The sequence below is a fragment of the Macaca fascicularis genome, chromosome 15 (genome assembly GCF_037993035.2).
Source record: "Macaca fascicularis isolate 582-1 chromosome 15, T2T-MFA8v1.1".
NCBI classification, from domain to species: domain Eukaryota; kingdom Metazoa; phylum Chordata; class Mammalia; order Primates; family Cercopithecidae; genus Macaca; species Macaca fascicularis.
The window spans coordinates 103,848,897-103,869,770 of NC_088389.1; the positions used below are offsets into that span (position 1 = coordinate 103,848,897).

At 34.8% G+C, this 20,874-nt stretch overlaps 1 protein-coding gene across 1 annotated transcript; it reads left to right on the forward strand.

Moving 5' to 3' along the window:
• The first annotated feature begins 1,418 nt into the window (after positions 1 to 1,418).
• Positions 1,419 to 20,043, forward strand: ANXA1 (annexin A1). Its single transcript, XM_005581938.4, has 13 exons — positions 1,419 to 1,478; positions 8,266 to 8,345; positions 8,439 to 8,547; positions 9,076 to 9,170; positions 9,996 to 10,109; positions 10,532 to 10,622; positions 12,510 to 12,589; positions 13,204 to 13,260; positions 14,836 to 14,929; positions 15,809 to 15,904; positions 17,190 to 17,248; positions 18,685 to 18,807; positions 19,701 to 20,043. The coding sequence occupies exons 2-13, from the start codon at positions 8,280 to 8,282 to the stop codon at positions 19,755 to 19,757; spliced, it is 1,041 nt and encodes a 346-aa protein (XP_005581995.1). The 5' UTR covers positions 1,419 to 1,478; positions 8,266 to 8,279; the 3' UTR covers positions 19,758 to 20,043.
• Positions 20,044 to 20,874: the final 831 nt, after the last annotated feature.

The window sequence follows — 20,874 nt, forward strand, 5'->3', positions numbered from 1 at the left end:
TCCTCCTACTTCAGGATATGTTGACTTCATTGATATTGGCCTTGAGAACTTAGACTGTATTATAAAATACTGTTGATCTTTACAAAGTATTTTCATTAACTTCCTGAACTTGATGTATTTTACCTGAGATATCTATGAGAAAAAGAGGAAAAGAACAAACCACCAAATGTAGCATAAATTGAGCCATAATGCTGTGAGAGTTTACACTTGTGCACTTTAATGGAAACATCATATAATATTTTGTTGGGTTTCACGAAGAATGAAAATGAGCCACTATGGAAGTTACCAGAACCAATTTTCCTTCCATCAGGTGGGAAATTTCTTATGGAATGTGTTCTGTAATAGTTGCTGATCCAATAATCTTTTCATTTCATAGGTCTAGTTCCTTGTTTTGTTGTTCAACTAGTTTCCATGTCAAAGATCTATGCGTATCAAAATTTATGCATAACTGATCTATATTACAATTTATATATACAGTTCTATGTAACTGACTCTATTTAAAAGAATTAATGTAGATAGGCCTTTTAATGTCAATGCTTTCATTGAATGTCATAATGATCAAATTTTTGGCATTACCTTTGTTCAAAATTTTTAGCCAATCTGGAACTTTATTACTTCTATATTTCTTATAACAACAAGCTATATCTAGGAACAAAAGTCTTTTGTTTTTGAAGGCAAAAAAAATATAAATAGAAAGTCATTCGGCACTGTGTAATGTTAAAATTTACAAATATTATGTTATTTCTCCATTGTCACAAGAATTCTACTGGATAGACAACTTAGATAATGCCCCTATATACAAAAGTAAAAACAGCTAGGCATGGTGGCTCACACCTGTAATTCCAACTCTTAGGGAGGCAGAGGCAGGAGGATAGCTTGAGCCCAGGAGTTTGAGACCTGCCTGGGCAATATAACAAGAACCCATTCTCCACTAAACGGGAGGGAAAAAAGACAACAAAACAAAAGTAAAAACAGGTTCAGGAAAATTAAATATGTCCCTAAAGTCACAGAATAATAAGTGGAGGTGGAATTCACATGTAAAATTTTGTTTGTTTAGTTTTGAAGGTAACATACTTTTTTTAGTCTACAACCTATTTAACTACAAAAGTGTGCCAATCAGTGGTATTAGGATTGGGGCAGATGTATACTCTGAAAATAAAAGTGCAAAATAAATATACCATCTGGAAATAAAAGTGCAAAATACAGAGGGGGGAAAAAATCAGTCCTTCCATTTATTTTCCTTTGTAATGCCAGTTGAGTTGGTTTAGTGAGTAGTTTTGCAAGACTTGTTTCACTTTGTTTTTGGACATAGCTGAGCCACGTACTTCAAACAGAAGGCAGCCAATTACTAACTTCTGGTTGCTAGGTGTGGCTTCCTTTCAAATCCTATAAAATCAGGAGCCCAAGTCTCCACCGCTAGTGTGAAATCTTCAGAGAAGATTTTCCCCTTAGTTCTTTGCAAGAAGGTAGAGATAAAGGTAAGTCTTGGTTTTCCTTTTAGTTAGTTTTGGTTGTTTTGAAAACTTTTCTCATCACTATGTTAAATGTTACTGCTTCTACAGGATTTATGGTTAGTTGCATTTAACATGATAAGTCATTCATAAATCTTTCTGTAGAATTACATTGGATATTTATATTTTAGGAATCACAAATTACAATGTTTTTGTTCTTCTTAGTTAACAAATACAAGTAAAAATATGATAAGTTTGCTTAATACTGGCTCATTGTACTCTTGGTAAGTTACCATGAGAAAGAAGGAAAGAATGTGCTTTTCCTTTGGTAGCCTTTAAAGAATGTGTTTTTCCTTTTCTTCCCCTTGAAATATTTCTTCCCAAGAGCTGTGTGTGTTTTACTGAGAAATCATGATGGGGGCTGCTTTTTGGGGGCAAGAACAAAAGTGATAAGAGTGAGCTGCAGGGAACTGTTTCAAAATAGTAGGACTTTCATAATTTATTTTCCTCTTTTGTAAGGAAAACAAGATAGATCAGACCTCAAAGTGATAATCATGCCCTTTGTAATAAACATTTTTAAATATATGTTATGTTTGCTCGTGCTATTTAAATTAAAAATATATGTTATGTTTGCTCGTGCTATTTAAAATAAGAAGGTCCGCTTATTACTTGTTTCATTTAAAGAGGGTGTGGTCACATTCCTTTTCTTGGAGGCTCTGTGTCATATACAGGCTTTTCAAATGCTGGCTGGAAAACCTAAGAAGGGAAATACTTACTGGGTAATGTCAGATACATTAGCCTAAGGGAATGTTAGTAAGGCCCTCTAACAGCTATTCCACTTGAGTGTTGCATGAGCTAATGGCCATAAAACTCCTTAGAAAAGCGCAAAGCAAAACTAAAGAAGAGTATTTACTGGTGTTGGATATATTTGTAAAAGTGAGATTACAAATCATGACCATATATCTGGGTATTTTTTCTTAAACATATTCCTTCAAAGATTTTTCTGTTTTTTCATTTTAAATGTTTATTAAATGTTCTGATTTCTTATGTTCACTGCTAGTTAATTAACAAGGATGAGATTTTTCCTGCCTCGATTATGTCTAAAAGATTGTATAAACTTTGAAAAAGCAATGTTACCCCCTTTCCACAGGAGTATTTTGGTAGCTGTGAGAGAGTGCACTTTGCAAATGACTCAAATGTGGTAAAATGTTGGTTTCATAATTCTGAAATGGCCTCTTCCCCAAAAGTGACATTACCACCCTAGCTCCAGGCTCAACCACATCTGGCACATAGTCAGCATTTAACAGATGTTGACAAAATACTTAAGAATAATATTATTAAGGAACCAACCAGAGTTTCAGGCTTATTAAATACTTTTTCAACCAAAATGTCTGCAAAGGTTGATTTCTGAAGATGACATTAGCTCTCTCTAGGCCTATTAATTTATGACATTTAAAATAAGAGCTAAACCAGTGGAATATTTTCAATGATAAACTATAAACAGTTTTTTGAAGTCAACTATTTCCTTTTCCTTTAAAGTTGGAGAGAATTTCATCAGGAAGCTCAGAACAGATCCAATTTACACAATACCCTCCTTCATTATGCTAGTTTTCTTCATCTTCATCCACTTGAAGTAAAATTTAAGATTGGCACTTCAGAGCTGTAAATGGATCTTAGATACTAATTACTTCAACATTTTTATTTTATAAACGAAGACCCTCTGGAGAAGCTAAATGTTTTTCTTGAGGTCAGATGCCAGATAATCAAGAACTAGTACACTTCAATTTGTATTTTATATCCTATAGTTGTGGGGAGAAAATGTTTGTTAAATTAGTGTAGATATGTTTTTAAAAATATTAGCAATGATACATGATACTCATTCAATAATACTTATTAACATCCAGAATTCCAGGCATTTTGCTAGGTATTGGAAGTACATACATAATGAATATTATTATGTTAGCACGGGCCTCATGGCCTGCTCCTGGGGAATATAAATAAACCAATGGAAAGTGATAATACAGAATGGTGGGGCTGGTGTAGGGGTGAAGTCAGGATGCTATGGGAGAGCATGGAAGGTCACCTAATCCAAGACTGAGGAACGAATGAAGGGTTTCTGAAGAACATGATGAGGTCAATGCTGACGCCTCACTTAGGAGTAGCTATTAGTTAGGCAAAGAGAACTGAATGTGGAGAAGGAACAAGTATTCCAGGCAAGAAGAACACCCTATCGAAAAGCTCGGAAGCAAAACATTAGTGAGGCTACCTTTCATAAATTGCTTTTTGTAAATCATGCCATTGTGTAGTCTTAATTGCCTTCTCTCATCAGGAAAGGTGTGGGAAGGACTTGTGAAATATATATTCGAGGAAAAACTATGCACAAGGCATGCATTTAAAAATAAACTCCCTAAGGCTGGGTGAAACTTGCCATGGTCTGCACAAGTTGACTGTTAATGAATTTGATTCTCAGGTGTGAGTTATTAAAAAGAACACTGATCATGTCGTTTTCTTTTTGGTCACTAATTTAAAAGAATAACATCCTTCCCTCCTTCCTTCCTTCCCTCCTTCCCTCCTCCCCTCCTCTCTCCTTCCTTCCTTCCTTCCTTCCTTCCTTCCTTCCTTCCTTCCTTCCTTCCTTCTTCCCTTCCCTTCCCTTCCCTCTTTCTTTCTTTCTTTCTTTCTTTCTTTCTTTCTTTCTTTCTTTCTTTCTTTCTTTCTTTCTTTCTTTCTTTCCTTCCTTCCTTCCTTCCTTCCTTCCTTCTTTCCTTCCTTCCTTCCTTCCTTCCTTCCTTCCTTCCTTCCTTCCTTCCTTCCTTCCTTCCTTCCTTCCTTCCTTTCTTCCTTCCTTCCTTCCTTCCTTCCTTCTTTCCTTCTTTCGAGTCTTGCTATGTAGCCCAGGATGGAGTACACTGGCATGATCTCGGCTCACTGAAGACTCCACCTCTTCCTAGGTTCAAGTGATTCTCCTGCCTTAACCTTCTGAGTAGATGGGACTACAGGCACTCACCACCATGCCTGGCTAATTTTTGTACTTTCAGTAGAGACGGAGTTTCGCCAAGTAATCTGCCCACCTTGGCCTCCTAAATTGCTGGGATTACAGGTGTGAGCGACCATGCCCAGCCAAAATATACAACACTCTGGAATCAAAAGGGATGGATTTATGTCACCAGTCTTACCAGTACTAGCAGGAAGACTGCCTGAAAATAATACTCAGTTTTCCCAGATAGAAACTGAGGATAATGATGAAAGGCTGTTATTCCAAGCAAGGGTTAGTTGTTGCTGTTACTATCATTGCAAAACTCTGATAGTTCTAGATTGTAACCAGGAAGATATAATCAACCACAAACCTCAGCTTCCTCTGTCACAAATACTAGAGGTAGCCTTTCAGGAGGCTGAGAGATGGAAAAATGAAGGGGGTTCTCTTTTAGGACACATAAATATGCAAAAAATGCTACTCTTTAGAAAGTTATACATTCAAATAATAGATAAGTTGACATTGGTAGGCAATGCATATTCACAAAAAGACCATTAATTAGAAGAAATGTGAAATATTGTTAATTTCCTTATAGATTAGCCTATGTATAAATGGCTAATTTCACTTTCATTGAGCTCATGCTAAGTACTTAAATAAACTTAGTTTTAGAGCTTATTGTTGGTTAGTTGAAATCTGTATTGAGTTAGTTAAAATCTGTAAGTTGATAGAACAGGCTCTTTAAGATCTATTGCAAGCTTTATACACTGCAAACAAAAAGACAGAAAAAAGAAAACCTTTTGTGAACTCATTGGCACAGGTAGATTTTCATGCAGAGTATAGGTACTGAGAGTCAGAATGGCTTATGGATAGAATTTGGCCAATATATATATAAAATGTATTTGGTATTTGTTAGATGTATTATAATTATTAGGAAGCTCAGTTAATATGTGCAGTTGGCTTTGGGCCCTTAACCAGCTGTATGTGATAAAATCTGTTTCCTTTAGAGCAATTTCTATATCCTGCCTTGATGCTCCTGTCTTTAATCTTTGCTAAGAGCTAGTGGTGAATTTGGCTGAATTCAGATTCCGTTTTTCTCTAATTGATTTCTTGAAGAAAATTCTCTATTGGCTGCTTTTCTTTCCTAGATTATGCTTTTAGTCTATCCAAATACTTCAGGCTGGAATGTAGGAACTTAAAAGATATAAATCACAAAGCTATCTCCTCTAGGGATGCTCTCTCTGTCAAATAAGTGACTTAAACTACTTATTTTTGTTATCTTGTATTGTGTAATTAGTATACCTTTTCCTAGGCTCTGTCTAGCTTTTTTTTTTTTTTTTTTTAAATGGACATTATTCAAGTATTTTTTAGAAGTAAAAAAAAAAAAAAAAAAAACTACTATGGTAAAGTTTTTGTAAAGTTTATTTTGAAGTTATCAGAGACACCTTTAATTTTAGACTGGACTATATCTTTAGTCTTTGTTTTGCTTTCTTTTGAAGTTTTTATTTGCTATTTGAAAAGAATGGAATTAATGAACATGTTTTTATAAGTGATGGAGTAGTACTTTACCAAATGATGAATTATAACACTTATTTTGATGATTCTTCTTTATCGAAGGCTTGGATGAGATGATGAAAATGGAAATTTAGAGTGCCTGAAGCTGCTAGAATTGCTTTTAAAGTATTGGGTGTGTCAATTAAGAAGTTGGAATATGAAACTCCATGTGGCAACCGCAATTGCACAGACTAGATTGTAATGGGAACTAAAACCTTGTGCAAAATTGCACGTTGTTACTTCACCTCAGGAAACAATTTTAAATTTATCGATTAAATTTAGGAAAGAGGCAACTTTAAATGAGTGGAAAAGGTATTGGTTCTTCTCACAGATGACAGAATAGTAATAAGAGCAATCCCATGAGAATTAAGTGGAGATGGTTTCTACTTTGGATATTATTTTCTTCATGCATTCAGTGTTATTACTTGGAACTCCGGTTATTTTTTAGCAGGTGTAAATTGAAAGGGTTTGTCTGAACATGCTGTTGTGGAATTAGTTTATGGGTTTTATGCCTCATGAGTCACTTATCTTCATATCAAGAATTTAAAACTGCCAAGATTATCCTCTCAACCTCTCTCGCAAGTATTCATGAGAGTAGTCTCTAGAGGGGTGAAACAGAATGGTGTGGATAGACAGATCAGTGTAGACCTTGAGCAAGGCCTCTGAAAAACGTCCCCAGACTAAAAGGATCGTGATGGCTTTTTATGTGTGTGTGGCCAAAACAGAGAATACATTAATTTTTAATATATCTAAGATCTTAAAAATATATGTCTCATTAAATAAAAATATTGCCAAGTCATGATAGCAATTCAAGAAATTTCCTTTAAGATAGAGTTTGCCAAAAGAACATGCATGTTACAAATTTCACCTCTAGGCTTCCCTTTAGAACCAAAAATCCTGTATAAAGTAATCCTTTTCTGGGTTTTTTGTCTTGGGTGGAAAAATACATAGGACTACTATTTAGACAGCTCAAATAGGATGAAATGTGAAGACAGCAATTATTTCAATGCTGAATAATTTTATACCAAGAAATAGAAAAGGAAACTAAATTATTCAGGGAGAAATATCACCTGGATATCTTTTTATAGATAAAATTTTAAATCTGAATTCACTTGTACAGGTTGTCACAGATTATTTTACCTTATAAATGTAATCATTGTCTGGGAGCGGTGGCTCACACCTGTAAATCCAGTACTTTGGGAGGCCAAGGTGGGCGGATCACCTGAGGTCAGTAGTTCAAGACCAGCCTGGCCAACATAGTGAAAACCTGTCTCTACTAAAAATACAAAAATTAGCTGGGTGTGGTGGCCAGTGCCTGTAATCCCAGCTACTCAGGAGGCTGAGGCAAGAGAATCACTTGACCCCAGGAGATGGAGGTTGCAGTCCTATCACTGTACTCCAGCCTGGGCGACGGAGCAAGACTCTATCTCAAAAACAAAAACAAAAACAAAAGCAATAATTAAGCTTTTCATCTAGCCATTACTTTTGGACAGGTTCTCATTAATTCTACATAGATGGTCTAATGGTCTACTAAATAGTGTTCTAATCCTCCATCTTGTCTATCTCTTAGCCATTCTCCATGATACAGGATGAATGGTCTTTCTGAAACATAAATGAAACCATGCTGCTTTAAAAAACACAAAAAGAAACCCTTTTTGTGGACACATTTAAACTTCTTGTTTCAGTTTCTGCCAACATTTCTCGCGCCAGCAAACTTTCTTCAGCTTCCCAAATATGACAAGCTTCTTGTTTGTGCTCTTTAACTTTTCTGCCAGGTTAATTTTGACTCATTTCAAGAGAGGCTTGGGTCAGCCAGGGCCTACTCTAAGAAGTTTCTTTAGCCTTTATGTTTTCCTGTGGAGAACACACACTAGTTTTAAGTCCTGAGGGTACATAAGATGATTTTTCAATGTTTTTGTACTCTCAGTGCTTGGCATATGGTGGATGGTCTATAAATTTAGAACAATGTAGGGAACCACAAAGTCCTCTCTTCAGCCTGTGTGCTTACTTGTAGTAGTTGTCTGATCCCTGAAGTTTAGAATTGAATATGCCAAGAAAGAGTTCAGTTTCAGAGAGGAGGGTATGGCTTCATTTTAAGGATAAAAGCTTCCTTTAAAAAAAAATAAAGTTACGTCTTACATTTTGTTATGCTCCTAAATGTAGTTAATCCTGGAAAGTAAGAGCAAGGCTACTCTCTAATGCTGCCTCTTATGTATGTAAGAGGTGAGGAAGGAGAGGTTGTGTATGGTGCATTTGTTTTGTAAAAGCATCTACCTGTTTTCTTTCCAGACACTTTTTCAAAAATGGCAATGGTATCAGAATTCCTCAAGCAGGCCTGGTTTATTGAAAATGAAGAGCAGGAATATGTTGTAAGTAGAGTGATAATAAAATGATGATTGCAATATTGAAATAAAAACGAATATAAGTAAATGGCCATTAATTTATTTCTCTCTCATTCTTAGCAAACTGTGAAATCATCCAAAGGTGGTCCTGGATCAGCAGTGAGCCCCTATCCTACCTTCAATCCATCCTCGGATGTCGCTGCCTTGCACAAGGCCATAATGGTTAAAGGTAATGTGTTTCCTGAAAACAGTTCCCTCCTGGACGTTTCAGAATGGCTATTTGAATGACTGTCAAAAAACAGACATGTGCAATGGGAAGAATCTGTTTCATTTTGAAGATAAAAAATTTCTTTGCCAAATGAAGATATAATTATTTACTTAACACTGAGGAAATTGTGTTCAAATCTGTGGAATCTCTACTGTTACAGCAGATATTACTAGCTCATTTCTAGCAGAAACTCCATGCTGAAATTAAAACCTCTGTTCACATATAGAGTTGGAACTAGGATCAAACACTGCAACACTGAGGGCCAGGAAAAGTTGATTGTCTCTTCCTTTCTCACTCAAATGAATGAAATGTCATTCTCCCAATTGCTTCCCTGATATATAGTATAACATTGATTTTCTATGCTGATAAATAATTTATACCTCTTAATTTGTTAAGAAGTTCATTTGGAACATCTCGATAATGAATTCTTTTATGTCAACTGATGATGAAGAAAATTGATGTTAAAGGCTGTCGGCCCTTTATTTCCAGGTGTGGATGAAGCAACCATCATTGACATTCTAACTAAGCGAAACAATGCACAGCGTCAACAGATCAAAGCAGCATATCTCCAGGAAACAGGAAAGGTGAGTTAGAGTGGTAAAGTTAGATATTCAATTTCAGCATATTTATACTTAACCATGGATTCGGAAGCACAGTTACCTAGTTCTTTAAGTTTCTAACCACTGTTTTCTCATTATATCTGTGATTGGGATTGCAGTGTTTATCCACTTTGTTGCAATTGAATCCATTTTATCAAATTTCCTATTTTATACATTAGTCATCTTGGTGTATATTCTTTGCAGATGTGGTGCTTTGGGGTCAAATTTTTAATTTGAACATAAACACCAAGATTGCTGCTGTCAATAAAGAATATGGTCTGATTGAAATGTACTAATATTTAAACTGAGCTGTTTAATGCCTAAAGTTTATATATAATTCTACTTTAAAAATAAACCTTATGTCTTTTATACCAAATATGAGTTTTTTAAAGCAACAAAATTAGAAAATTATATAATTTCAATATCTGATTATACTGCTTATTTGAGAAGAACAAACCTCAAAGATTGGAAACATGAATATATTATTTTAAAAGTAATTTTACTTCTGTTTTCTGTTAGCACACAGTCCGCTTTGTGATTTCTCCCCTGTATAAAAGACTACTAACCTATCCTTTAAGAAGTTATCGATGAATTCAGTAAATTTTATTCTAATCCCTCTAGATCTAAAAGAATAAGATAATGTTTCAAAATATTTGGTACACGTTGTATGTGAAGGAAAGAAGCTCTAAAAGATGGTTGGGTTTAGGGATGAGTTGTATGATGACTTAAAGTCAGGTAATACCACATTTTTTAACCTAGCACGTTACTTATTTGAAGCCCTGATTCTAATCTTTTTTTTTTTTTTGGTAGCCCCTGGATGAAACACTGAAGAAAGCCCTGATGGGTCACCTTGAGGAGGTTGTTTTAGCTCTGCTAAAAACTCCAGCGCAATTTGATGCTGATGAACTTCGGGCTGCCATGAAGGTAAATCACCCAATTTAAGCAAACTCCTTTCCTCAAGAGGATGTATTGGGCAAGTCACTTATGCTTATGTTCTTTTCAAAATCTAGTACAGTGGCCATCAATCAGTGGGAGGTTGAAGGATAAATAAATTAATAACTCAATGAATTAATATATACATGAAAACGTAAATGTTGGCACTAACACCTTTCACGTCATGTCCCTGTATGAGTCATATATTTGCATTTTTATTTTTACCCAAAATATTGATGATAAACTTGTTTTGTTTTAGGGCAATGTAATAGAGCTTATTGTAATTATTAAATAGTGTGGGTGAAATTTACTAAATGACAGAGTCAAACAAATTTTGGAACACCAAAAACTAGTTGATCCTCTTGAATGAAGATTTTTTTCTACATTTCTCCTTTTCTTCTCTTCAAATTTAGGGCCTTGGAACTGATGAAGACACTCTGATTGAGATTTTGGCATCAAGAACTAACAAAGAAATCAGAGACATTAACAGGGTCTACAGAGAGGGTAAGTTGTAATGTCCAACAGTCCAAGTGCCTTAGTTGAAAAGGAAATCTGATATACTTTCTTAAAATTGAATGTGTATGTTAATTATGGCAGCTTTGGAATCTCTACATATCAAAATGTTTCTTTATTGTTTGGCACATGTCTATTAAATGCTGTTACCAGGCAACGCTTGTGTTGCTAGGTTGTTGACAACGGAGATGGTGTCCCAATCCCCAACAAGCTTGCATTTTAATATAAAATTTTCCTCTAGGATAAATGGCCACATACAATTATAATGGAAACCTCAATTGAGAGCACCGAATTTTTAAAAATTTCTGAAAAACATTTTTCTATTATTCTGGAATGTGTTTTATAAAAATGTCCCAATGTCATTTATTTTGAAAAGAATACATAATAACAAAAAAAAAATCTTCTAACAAAATGCTCTTCATTTGTCCTTGAAAAAGTAAAGAATTAGGTGCTTATAATTCTCTGTTGGAAACCTTAACTTTATCGTTATGAACATAAGCAACTCACTCTTTATCTCCAGTTAAATTCACAGAATAAAAGACTAGTCTTAGCTTATTTTGTCTCTTCAGTGAAGCATCTCATTTAAATGATGTGCTCAACACTAAAAAGAGGGTAATTGCAAATCTGTTACCATTTTCCTTCTCTTATTTCCCTGAGCTGCTGGCTTTTTTGCTTTCCCAACCCAATATGTGGCACATGGAAGATCTTTCTGCTTGCTTCTCATACCAAGCATGGAGAATACAATAGCTTTTGCATGTCGTTTTCAGAGGAATTTAATAAAATAATAAAAATAAAGAAGCTTTTAAACCTCATTTTCTGCAATTCTTATTTAATTACCAATGTTTATGTTAGATCCATGTATCAGTGATAATAATAATAATAATTTTCTGTTTAATAAAACAGAGTTTATAAAAATAAGTGGTTTTTTTTTATTATGCCATGATACAGGCCAGTGATAGCTTATTAAATTGCTCAGTTTCAAGTTGTTTTAGTCTGTTTGTTGCTATAAAGGAATATCTGAGACCAAGTAATGTATAAAGAAAGGAAATACTGTAAAAAAGTATGGGACAGCGTCTGCTTCTGATGAGGGCCTCATACTACTTCTACTCATGGGAGAAAGCAGACAGAAGCAGATTATGTGCAGAGAGGGAGAGAGAGAAAAGGAGGTGCCAGGCTCTTTTAAACAGCCAGTTCTTAAAGAAACTATAAATGAGAAATCACTCACACCGAGCCATTCATGAGGGATCTGCCCCCATTATCCAAACATCTCCCAACAGGCCCCACCTTCAACAATGGAGAATAAAGTGCAACATGAGCCTTGGCAGGGCCAAACAAACAATATCAAAACCATAGCACTAGTCAATTACAAATTCAATTTATTTTTCCTATTACAATATAATTTTACGTAGTTAAGCAGAAGTGTTTACACACACATAAATCATCAAACTGCGTTACTTATAAGACATTTATAGTTTTTAAACTAAATAATTTGTATTCAAGCAAGTACCTCATTTTGTTCTTTTAAACAATTATTTTATTCATTCTATTGCTTAAATTCTGCCATGTTGTATTTCAGAATTAATTACTAATGTATACCTATACAATTTATTCTTAACAAAAGCTTTATGACTGTGAATTTTCAATCACAGTATTATCTAAATTGCTCCCATTGCTTCATATGAAATAAATTCAATGATCCAAAAATTTATCTGCTTTAATTTTTCTCTTCTTATTTAAAAATGATAATATTTTGAAACGTGTTCTATAAGTCATTGAACACTATGGCACTGTGAATTTTCAACCAACTTAGAGATGTCAGACATTCTTCTTATTATTCATCACTGGTTTACTATAAAATCTATTTTTCTCTTTTCTCAGAACTGAAGAGAGATCTGGCCAAAGACATAACCTCAGACACATCTGGAGATTTTCGGAACGCTTTGCTTTCTCTTGCTAAGGTACAACTCAGATACTTTAGGAAATGCCTCTTGTTTTATAAAGACTAATTTCTTAGTCCATTTTGTGTTCCTATAAAGGAATATCTGAGGCTAGGTAATTTTTAAAGATAAAAAGGTTTATTTGGCTCAGGATTCTGATGGCTAACAAGTTCAAGATTGGGCATCTGTGTCTGGTGAGAGCCTCAGGCTGCTTCCACTCCTCACAGAAGAGGAAAGGGAGCTGGTGTGTGCAGAGACCACATGGCAAGAAAGGAAGCAAGAGAGAGAATGGGGAGGTACCAGCCTGTTTAACAACCAGCTCTTGTGGTTCTCATGAGCAAGAACTTATTCCCAGAGATGGCATTAATCTCTTTGTGAGAGATCAGCCCCAGGACCCAACTACCTCCCTCTAGGCCCCACCTTTAACACTGGGGATCAAATTTCAACATGAGGTTTGGAGGGGAAGAACATCTAAAATCATCGCAAGTAAAATCTTGGATCTGAACTCCATTTAGAAATGAGTAACAGAATATCTTTTTCTCAAAAAATATTATTTATCTGAGGTTAAGAGAATTAAGTAAATCATGCAATTACATGCTAGAGAAGAACTTACAATAGAATGGGATTTCTTTCAGGGTGACCGATCTGAGGACTTTGGTGTGAATGAAGACTTGGCTGATTCAGATGCCAGGGTAAGGAAGTGCTTACAAAATACTGCTGCAGTCCTTCTTCCTACCTTAGGTGGGGCTACCACATGATGCCCTGTGAAAGCAAATCTAAGATCTCCTGAGAGACCAATGGCTTCTTAACGTACATTTCCTGAATGAGGCATGACTTTCTGTAGCCCAAAAGAGAAAAAATGTAGTCTTTGTAAGTTTTCAATATCTCTCATTATTCATAAAACCAGAGAGAACTAAAGAAGGACAATACAAATTTGATTTGTCATTCACAAGAACTGTTTGTTAAAAAAAACTCTGACCTTTCATTGAACTAGGTATAAGAAAGGGAAGTGTAATTTTTTTATTATGTGAATGGAAAGAGTAAGCATACTTAACATTATTTTTAACAGAGAACTTTGGAATGGTTTATAGATGTTGATTTATATTGTTAAAATATTACTGCAATGATAAGAGTATAGGATAAATTATAATAATATATACTTTCTAACATATTGTTTTATATAGTTTCAGTGACATTGCTGGTTATTTATATGCAAAACCACTGGCAATGTAAGAAAAATCATACCATTTTAAAGTCTGGAATTTCCATTTAAAACAGACAACTAATGTTTGCATTGTGCCTTCTCATGGAACAGTATTCTCTAGAGAATTCATTATAATGCTTCACTAAGGATAGAGATTTCTTTGTGTACCTCCATCCACTTCTGCTATACCAGTACATTATCATGTACATAATTGGCACTCATGAACTTTTTGTTCAATAAATGCATACATATCAGATCAATTTGCTTGAAAAGTGCAAAATAACTTTTTACATACATTGGAGGTTTTATCATTTCAATAGAAATTGTTCAAGCATATTAAAGAACAAGAGTTAGCATTTGAATAATTGCCCATAATAAAAAATTCTTATTTGCTTTTGACATTTCTGAGTTTGCTTTCCATTTTAAGACTATCAGGGTTCTTAATATATATTTATGGAGGCTACATGGATTAGTGTGACCCAAGAGAATGATGGTAGTTAACATTTCAAAGTTAATAGAGACTGCTTGTGACAAATAGGGCAGGGATCATATTTTTCATATATAATAGAAAAAAAATCTGTAATTTAGTAAGGTTGAAATATTTGTCTAAGATTATACGGCTTTGAAATTGCAGAGTCAGAATTTGAATCCAGAAATTCTAACATCAAAATGCAAGGTCCAGGTTATGGTTGAATTATTGATTTATAAGTAACATTTGCTGATAATTACTTTGAACAACAGAGTAAAAAATCTTTTTAGAGATCCCCGTGGAGTTGTCTTGCTATAGAGCATAATCTTGAAGCAATTTAGTTCAGCAAACATTTATTCTGCAAACATATATTCAGTCTCTAGTGTTTACAAGGCACCTTGAGAGAAACTGTGGGAGATTTTGACAAACAAAATAAGGTCCCTATCTTTAAAGAACTTGCAATCTTATTGTTGACTACTCTGATTGTATTGGGCACAAAGCGACTGCCTAGATAATCTTTGACAAGGTCTAACATTATTGTGCAGATATTATTTCAGCAGATAGTGAAGTGTTTACTTTTATGTTTCTTGACAGGCCTTGTATGAAGCGGGAGAAAGGAGAAAGGGGACAGATGTAAACGTGTTCAATACCATCCTTACCACCCGAAGCTATCCACATCTTCGCAGAGGTAACAATAAATTTTTTTTTCTGGAATCTGTTTATGGAAGATGCAATTTTCTTCTTTGAGAACAAATAAGAGAAAGTAAAAACAGAACCCTTTATCAATATCTCTCCTGTATCAAACAGATATAGCTTTCCTGACTCGTTATTTGTCCATTTGTCCAATTTTGTAAAGCCACTACTTTATAATATTTAATACATTTTGTGACTTGGGCATGTGGAACATCATTTTGTTATTTTCACTGCTTTTACTCCCCTGAAAGATTTGGAATATATGTGGGAAAAGACATGCATAACAGAACAAATGAAATTAGTATGAAGTAAAACAAAACAAAACAAAACAAACCCTTAGAGCTAAATGAAGAAAGAAATATGTAGGTGCTTTGGAAAAACAACAAGACAAAACTCAGAAAAAGGCCTGGCCTTTGAGTGCAAGATTTAGCTCTTAGCCTCTTGGAAGCCAAGGCAATGGAAAAGTCATGATGATTACCAAAGTTCATCATCTTATAATGGTACACTGATTTCTACTGTTAAATGTAAGAGAAACTTAGTGCACAGGTCTTTATATAAGGGAAGATCCATTTGCTGTGGTTCTTAGAACTGCTGTAGGAAGTGTTATGGTTGTCAATCACATGCCATTTCTAATAACTGTCAACGCTTGCAAACACTTCCCCAAAATATACAGGAATACCAAAATGGCCATGTGAGTTACATTCCTAGGAGAGGATTAAGTATTCATGTTATGATTAATTGTGTATATTGCTTTAAAAGGTGTAGCCAAAGTTGTTATTCTAAAAAATTCTTTGAGTCAGTGGCCTTGACTTTGCTAAAGTTTTCTAAAGAAAAGGATGTTTTGTATGTATCTTAGTTTAAATTTAATATTCAGTGTTTCAGAAATACACCAAGTACAGTAAGCATGACATGAACAAAGTTCTGGACCTGGAGTTGAAAGGTGACATTGAGAAATGCCTCACAGCTATCGGTATGTAGTCCTGCAACTGAAAGAGTTTTCTAACTAGAAATTGTATTTTCAATGCTATCCTATACTTAACAACAACAACAGCAACAAAACCAATAAAGGAAAAAAACAACCAGAAGTAGTGCATCGTTTCAACTGAAGCAACATAAAAGATTGGCAAAGTACTATAACCTTAATAACAACAGATATTATTCCCCTTTTCGAAAATATGGAGAGATAGACTATACTTACTGAGCACCTACTTATATCAAGCAATGTACCAGGCTGGGCACACACCACAGAGGCAATTCAGAATGGTCATTGAGAGCACGGGATCTGGAAACAGATAAATGTAACTTCAAGTCCTGGTCTACTGCTTGTTAATTGTACAATCTTGGGCACGCCCAGGAAAGTCTGGTTCAGTGGGTCTGAGTTGGCTTCTAAAAATCAGTACTTTTTAAAGATTTCCCAGGTTATTCAGAAAGCCATTAGGGTTGGGGAACCTATGTTCTCAAACAGTGTTTCTCACACGTGACTACGCACTTGAATCCCCTGGAAAGCTTGTTAAAATGCAGATTCTGATTCCCCAGGTCTGGGGCGGAGCTTAGATTCTGCTTTTCTGACAAGCTCCCCATTGATGCCAATGTTGTTGGTCCATAGATCCCAACAAGATGAAGAACACTATGAATTGACATGTGCTAATATTATTTGGGTTCTGCTTTATATTTAAGCCCATCCTATCCCAGAGTGTTTTATTTATTTATTCATTTATTTTTACTTATTTGTTTGTGCAACTCTTATTTTAGATGCAGAGGTGCATGTGCAGGTTTGTTCCATGCGTGTACTGCACTCAGGTAGTGAGCATAGTACCCAATAAGTAGTTTTTTGACCCATGCACCCTCTCTCCCTGCCCTCTCTCATAGTCTGCAGTGTCTGTTGTTCACAGAATGTTCTTTTAAAATGTTCTTATAGTAACATAAAGTACTTATACAGCTTCGAACACTTAGTAGTTTCTCCATTTCCAAGGAGAATATATGCAGAATAGCACTAACTACTGAAATTGCTGTTGAAATGTATTTAAGGTAATAAAAAATTGGTCATCAGGGGAGAGAATATTCAAAACCACCATCTAGAGTGTCACAAATATCTTCTCATAAGTTAACTGCCCTATACTGGGAGATGACAGGTGAAGAATGGTGATGAGGGATAGAATCCTGTTGGCAAAATTCTACATTTCCTGTTTCTTTCATATGCATATTTCATTTTTTTTCATGGTAAATACATCAACTAAAATTTTCTCCTCTTACAGTGAAGTGTGCCACAAGCAAACCAGCTTTCTTTGCAGAGAAACTTCATCAGGCCATGAAAGTACGTACCATTCTACTTATATGCCCTGCTTAGAGGAAGAATTATTTGTAGAAAGAACAGAAAACCTCATATTGTTTGAAAATCACACATTTAATATCTTCCCATTAGAGAGAATCATTGTTCTATTCAATGGAAGAGGTAATACACTACCTTCTTAGAATAGACTTCTGTTAGATTCAGTCCCTTTTGTTTACAGGTGAGATTGTAAAGTGAGCCTGGTAAGTGATTTATAGCTCACTTGTGATTTGCTTAAAACCTGTGTGGCCACTGGAAAGGTGATATACTTTCTTTTTTAATGCATAATTTTAGTGGCCTACTTCCTCTATGGTTGTGAGTTTTATAATCTCCCACTTTATGAGTCTGAATTGTCGTTTTTATTACTCTGTCTTTCATGCCACAGATTAATAGTTGACTCTTTTGAAATGTCATTCTATGATTAAGGATGTAGAAAGATGTATTTGAGATCAGCTATGTCACTTTTACTTTACTCTCTGACACGCATGGCATTATACAAGGTGCCATTTCTGTACTGATAGTTTGAGCCCATAAATGAAGAGTATGAAGTTATCTTCGTTTTTTCTTTGCAGCTCCAAAATAAAGAGGTTTTCAGAGAAAGAGAAAGAGAGAAAGATCTAACTGTTTGAATAATATGAAGGAGCATCTATGAAATGATAGACGTGCTAGGTACTGCTCTGTGGTGGTTAGCATAGTTGCTGCCCCTTTCTGTGATACTCTAGTGTGATATTTCATTGGGTAATGATGAACACCTGGTGCCATGGAAGAGCAAAGTGGGACATATACTCCAGACTCTGGAAATTCATGTAGCATTGCTGTCAGCTAAACTAAGACCTAAAGTTTGAATAGAAATGAGCCAGGTGAGGGCAAGAGTGGAAGAGATGGGGGATAAAGCAAGGGTGATCCAAGAGGAGGAAGTAACCCACACACAGGCTTTAACAGAACCTTTTCAAGACAGTAAGTATAGAGTGAAGGTGCACAGTGGAAGAGATGGTAGAATTAGGCAGGATATTGTAAGTGTTGAAAAGAATTAGGCAGGATATCGTAAGCCCTGATTAGTTTCTATCCTAAGAGCAACAGAAGATCACTGATAGTATTTTAGATAGATAGACTAGACTATTAGATTTCCAGTTTAGAAGTTCCCTTTATTTGTAATTATTGAATAGTGTAGAGACTGGATGGTGAGAGACGAGTTAGGAAGTTGACAGCTCTCTATACCTACCGCTAATGTAGAGGATTGTTTATTTTCATTTCATTACCATTTGTGTAAGGGGTGTGTGTGTGTGTGTGTGTGTGTGTGTGTATAGCTAGTTTCTCTATAGAAATTGTATGGAAGAGTAAGAAGCCTTAACTTTAAAACTGATGTTCTTTAATGAGAGTATTTTCTGAATATAAGAGACACCATCATTTGTTTTGGCCAGGGTGCTGGAACTCGCCATAAGGCATTGATCAGGATTATGGTTTCACGTTCTGAAATTGACATGAATGATATCAAAGCATTCTATCAGAAGATGTATGGTATCTCCCTTTGCCAAGCCATCCTGGTATGTTGTGATTCCTCTAATGCCATCCCCACAAATGAAAGTTCTTTTTGCAAGCTCTTCAAAGAGAAGAATTGACTTATTGTATCTATAAATTTAATATGTAAGATTAATTTAATATAGTATGGTGTATACTTCATGAGTAAATTGAACTTTCACTGGTAAAATCTACTAGTGAGTTCTCTACTGAAATACTAGGTACATTTTTCAACCAAAGTCATGGAAACATTTAGTTTCCCATGCATAAATTCAGAAAGCAAAATATTCTAGTGTTCCCCCTAAAGTAGATAGACATTATGGTTTATTTTGCTATTAATATTGGTCAGAGGATTAGAAACTTCTTATTCAAAATATTTATCTTAATTTTATCACATGTAAAATGTTTAAAACTTATGTTCAAGTTATCTCATAAGAATGTTAAAAAAAACATGACAGAGCAGTCAAGGGTTTTGGACTTATTGAAAGGTAGATAACTATTTAAATTTAATTAATTATTCATATTGGACAACTAAAATCTACCCAGAAAACGTGAGAAAATTACAGGCACTATACGTTTCTCTTCTTCTGGTGAGTGAATCAGGTATTTCCTCACATAGGATATGAGATTATATTGTGTTATACTTATTTAATTCTGTATGATATTTCATTCATAGAAAATAATGGCACTAATATAAAACATAATTAATTCAGAGAAGTTTGTAATCTCAGTCTTGAAGGCTATTGCTTTTTAATGAAATGATAAAAAAATGTCAGTTATCTGTTGTACATATTGTTTAATTAAATGAATGGTAATGTATAATCTCATCTACAGCTAAGTCTAAAAATAATTCTTGTATAATTAAAAAAATTAGAGTAATTATGGTTTCGAGTAACATACTTTACTTTTGAATCAACAGGATGAAACCAAGGGAGATTATGAAAAAATCCTGGTGGCTCTTTGTGGAGGAAACTAAACATTCCCTTGATGGTCTCAAGCTATGATCAGAAGACTTTAATTATATATTTTCATCCTATAAGCTTAAATAGGAAAGTTTCTTCAACAGGATTACAGTGTAGCTACCTATATGCTGAAAAATATAGTCTATAAATCATTTTTATATTGTAACTCTGTATAATAGAGACAAGTTCCTTTTTTAAAAATGTTTACCCCAAACCATAAAACCCTATACAAGTTGTTCTAGTAACAATACATGAAAAAGATGTCTATGTAGCTGAAAATAAAATGACATTACAAGACAATTGGTGTGTCACTGACTCTTGTAGTTTGATTTTTTTATGTGTAATTCAGTGGTTTAATTTGACATCAAGTGATAGGAGCCTGAATCCTAGGTTATAATTATTGAATGAAATAGAGTTCACATTCTGAATTGAATAAAATAGTTACAGATTTTGACTAGGGACACTACATTTTATCATCTGTGTACAGACTATTGAGATGGTGTCCCTGTATAATAAATTTATTGCACTAGCATTATAACAATTTGGTATATTCTATATTTCATTAACTAGTATAAAGATGAAATGGCAATATTTGTAAAAAGTTCTCATGTTTGTTTCATGGTAAGTTTACATTTATTTTTTCTAAGAAACTGCCAAATTGTTTTCCTGAGTGGTAATACTATTCCACTTTACCACCATAAATCTAACATTGGTTCAGTTTCTCCATATCCTTGTCAGCATTTGAAGTTGTCACTATTTTGTATTTTTAGCATTGCTATTTATTGATTTATTTGAGACAGAGCCTCGCTTTGTTGCCCAGGCTGGAGTGCACTGGTGTGATCTCGGCTCACTGCAACCTCCATCTCCCAGGTTCAAGTGATTCTCCTGCCTCAGCCTCCCGAGTAGCTGGGATTACAGGCATCCACCACCGCACCCAGTTTTTCGTATTTTTAGTAGAGATGGAGTTTTGCCATGTTGGTCAGGCTGGCTTTAACTCCTGACCTCAGGAGATCCACCCGCCCTGGCCTCCCAAAGTGCTGGGATTACAAGCATGAGCCACTGTGCCCAGCGCTTTTTTTAAAATTTATTGTCGAATTTTGAAAATTCTTTATACATTCTGGATATTAGTCC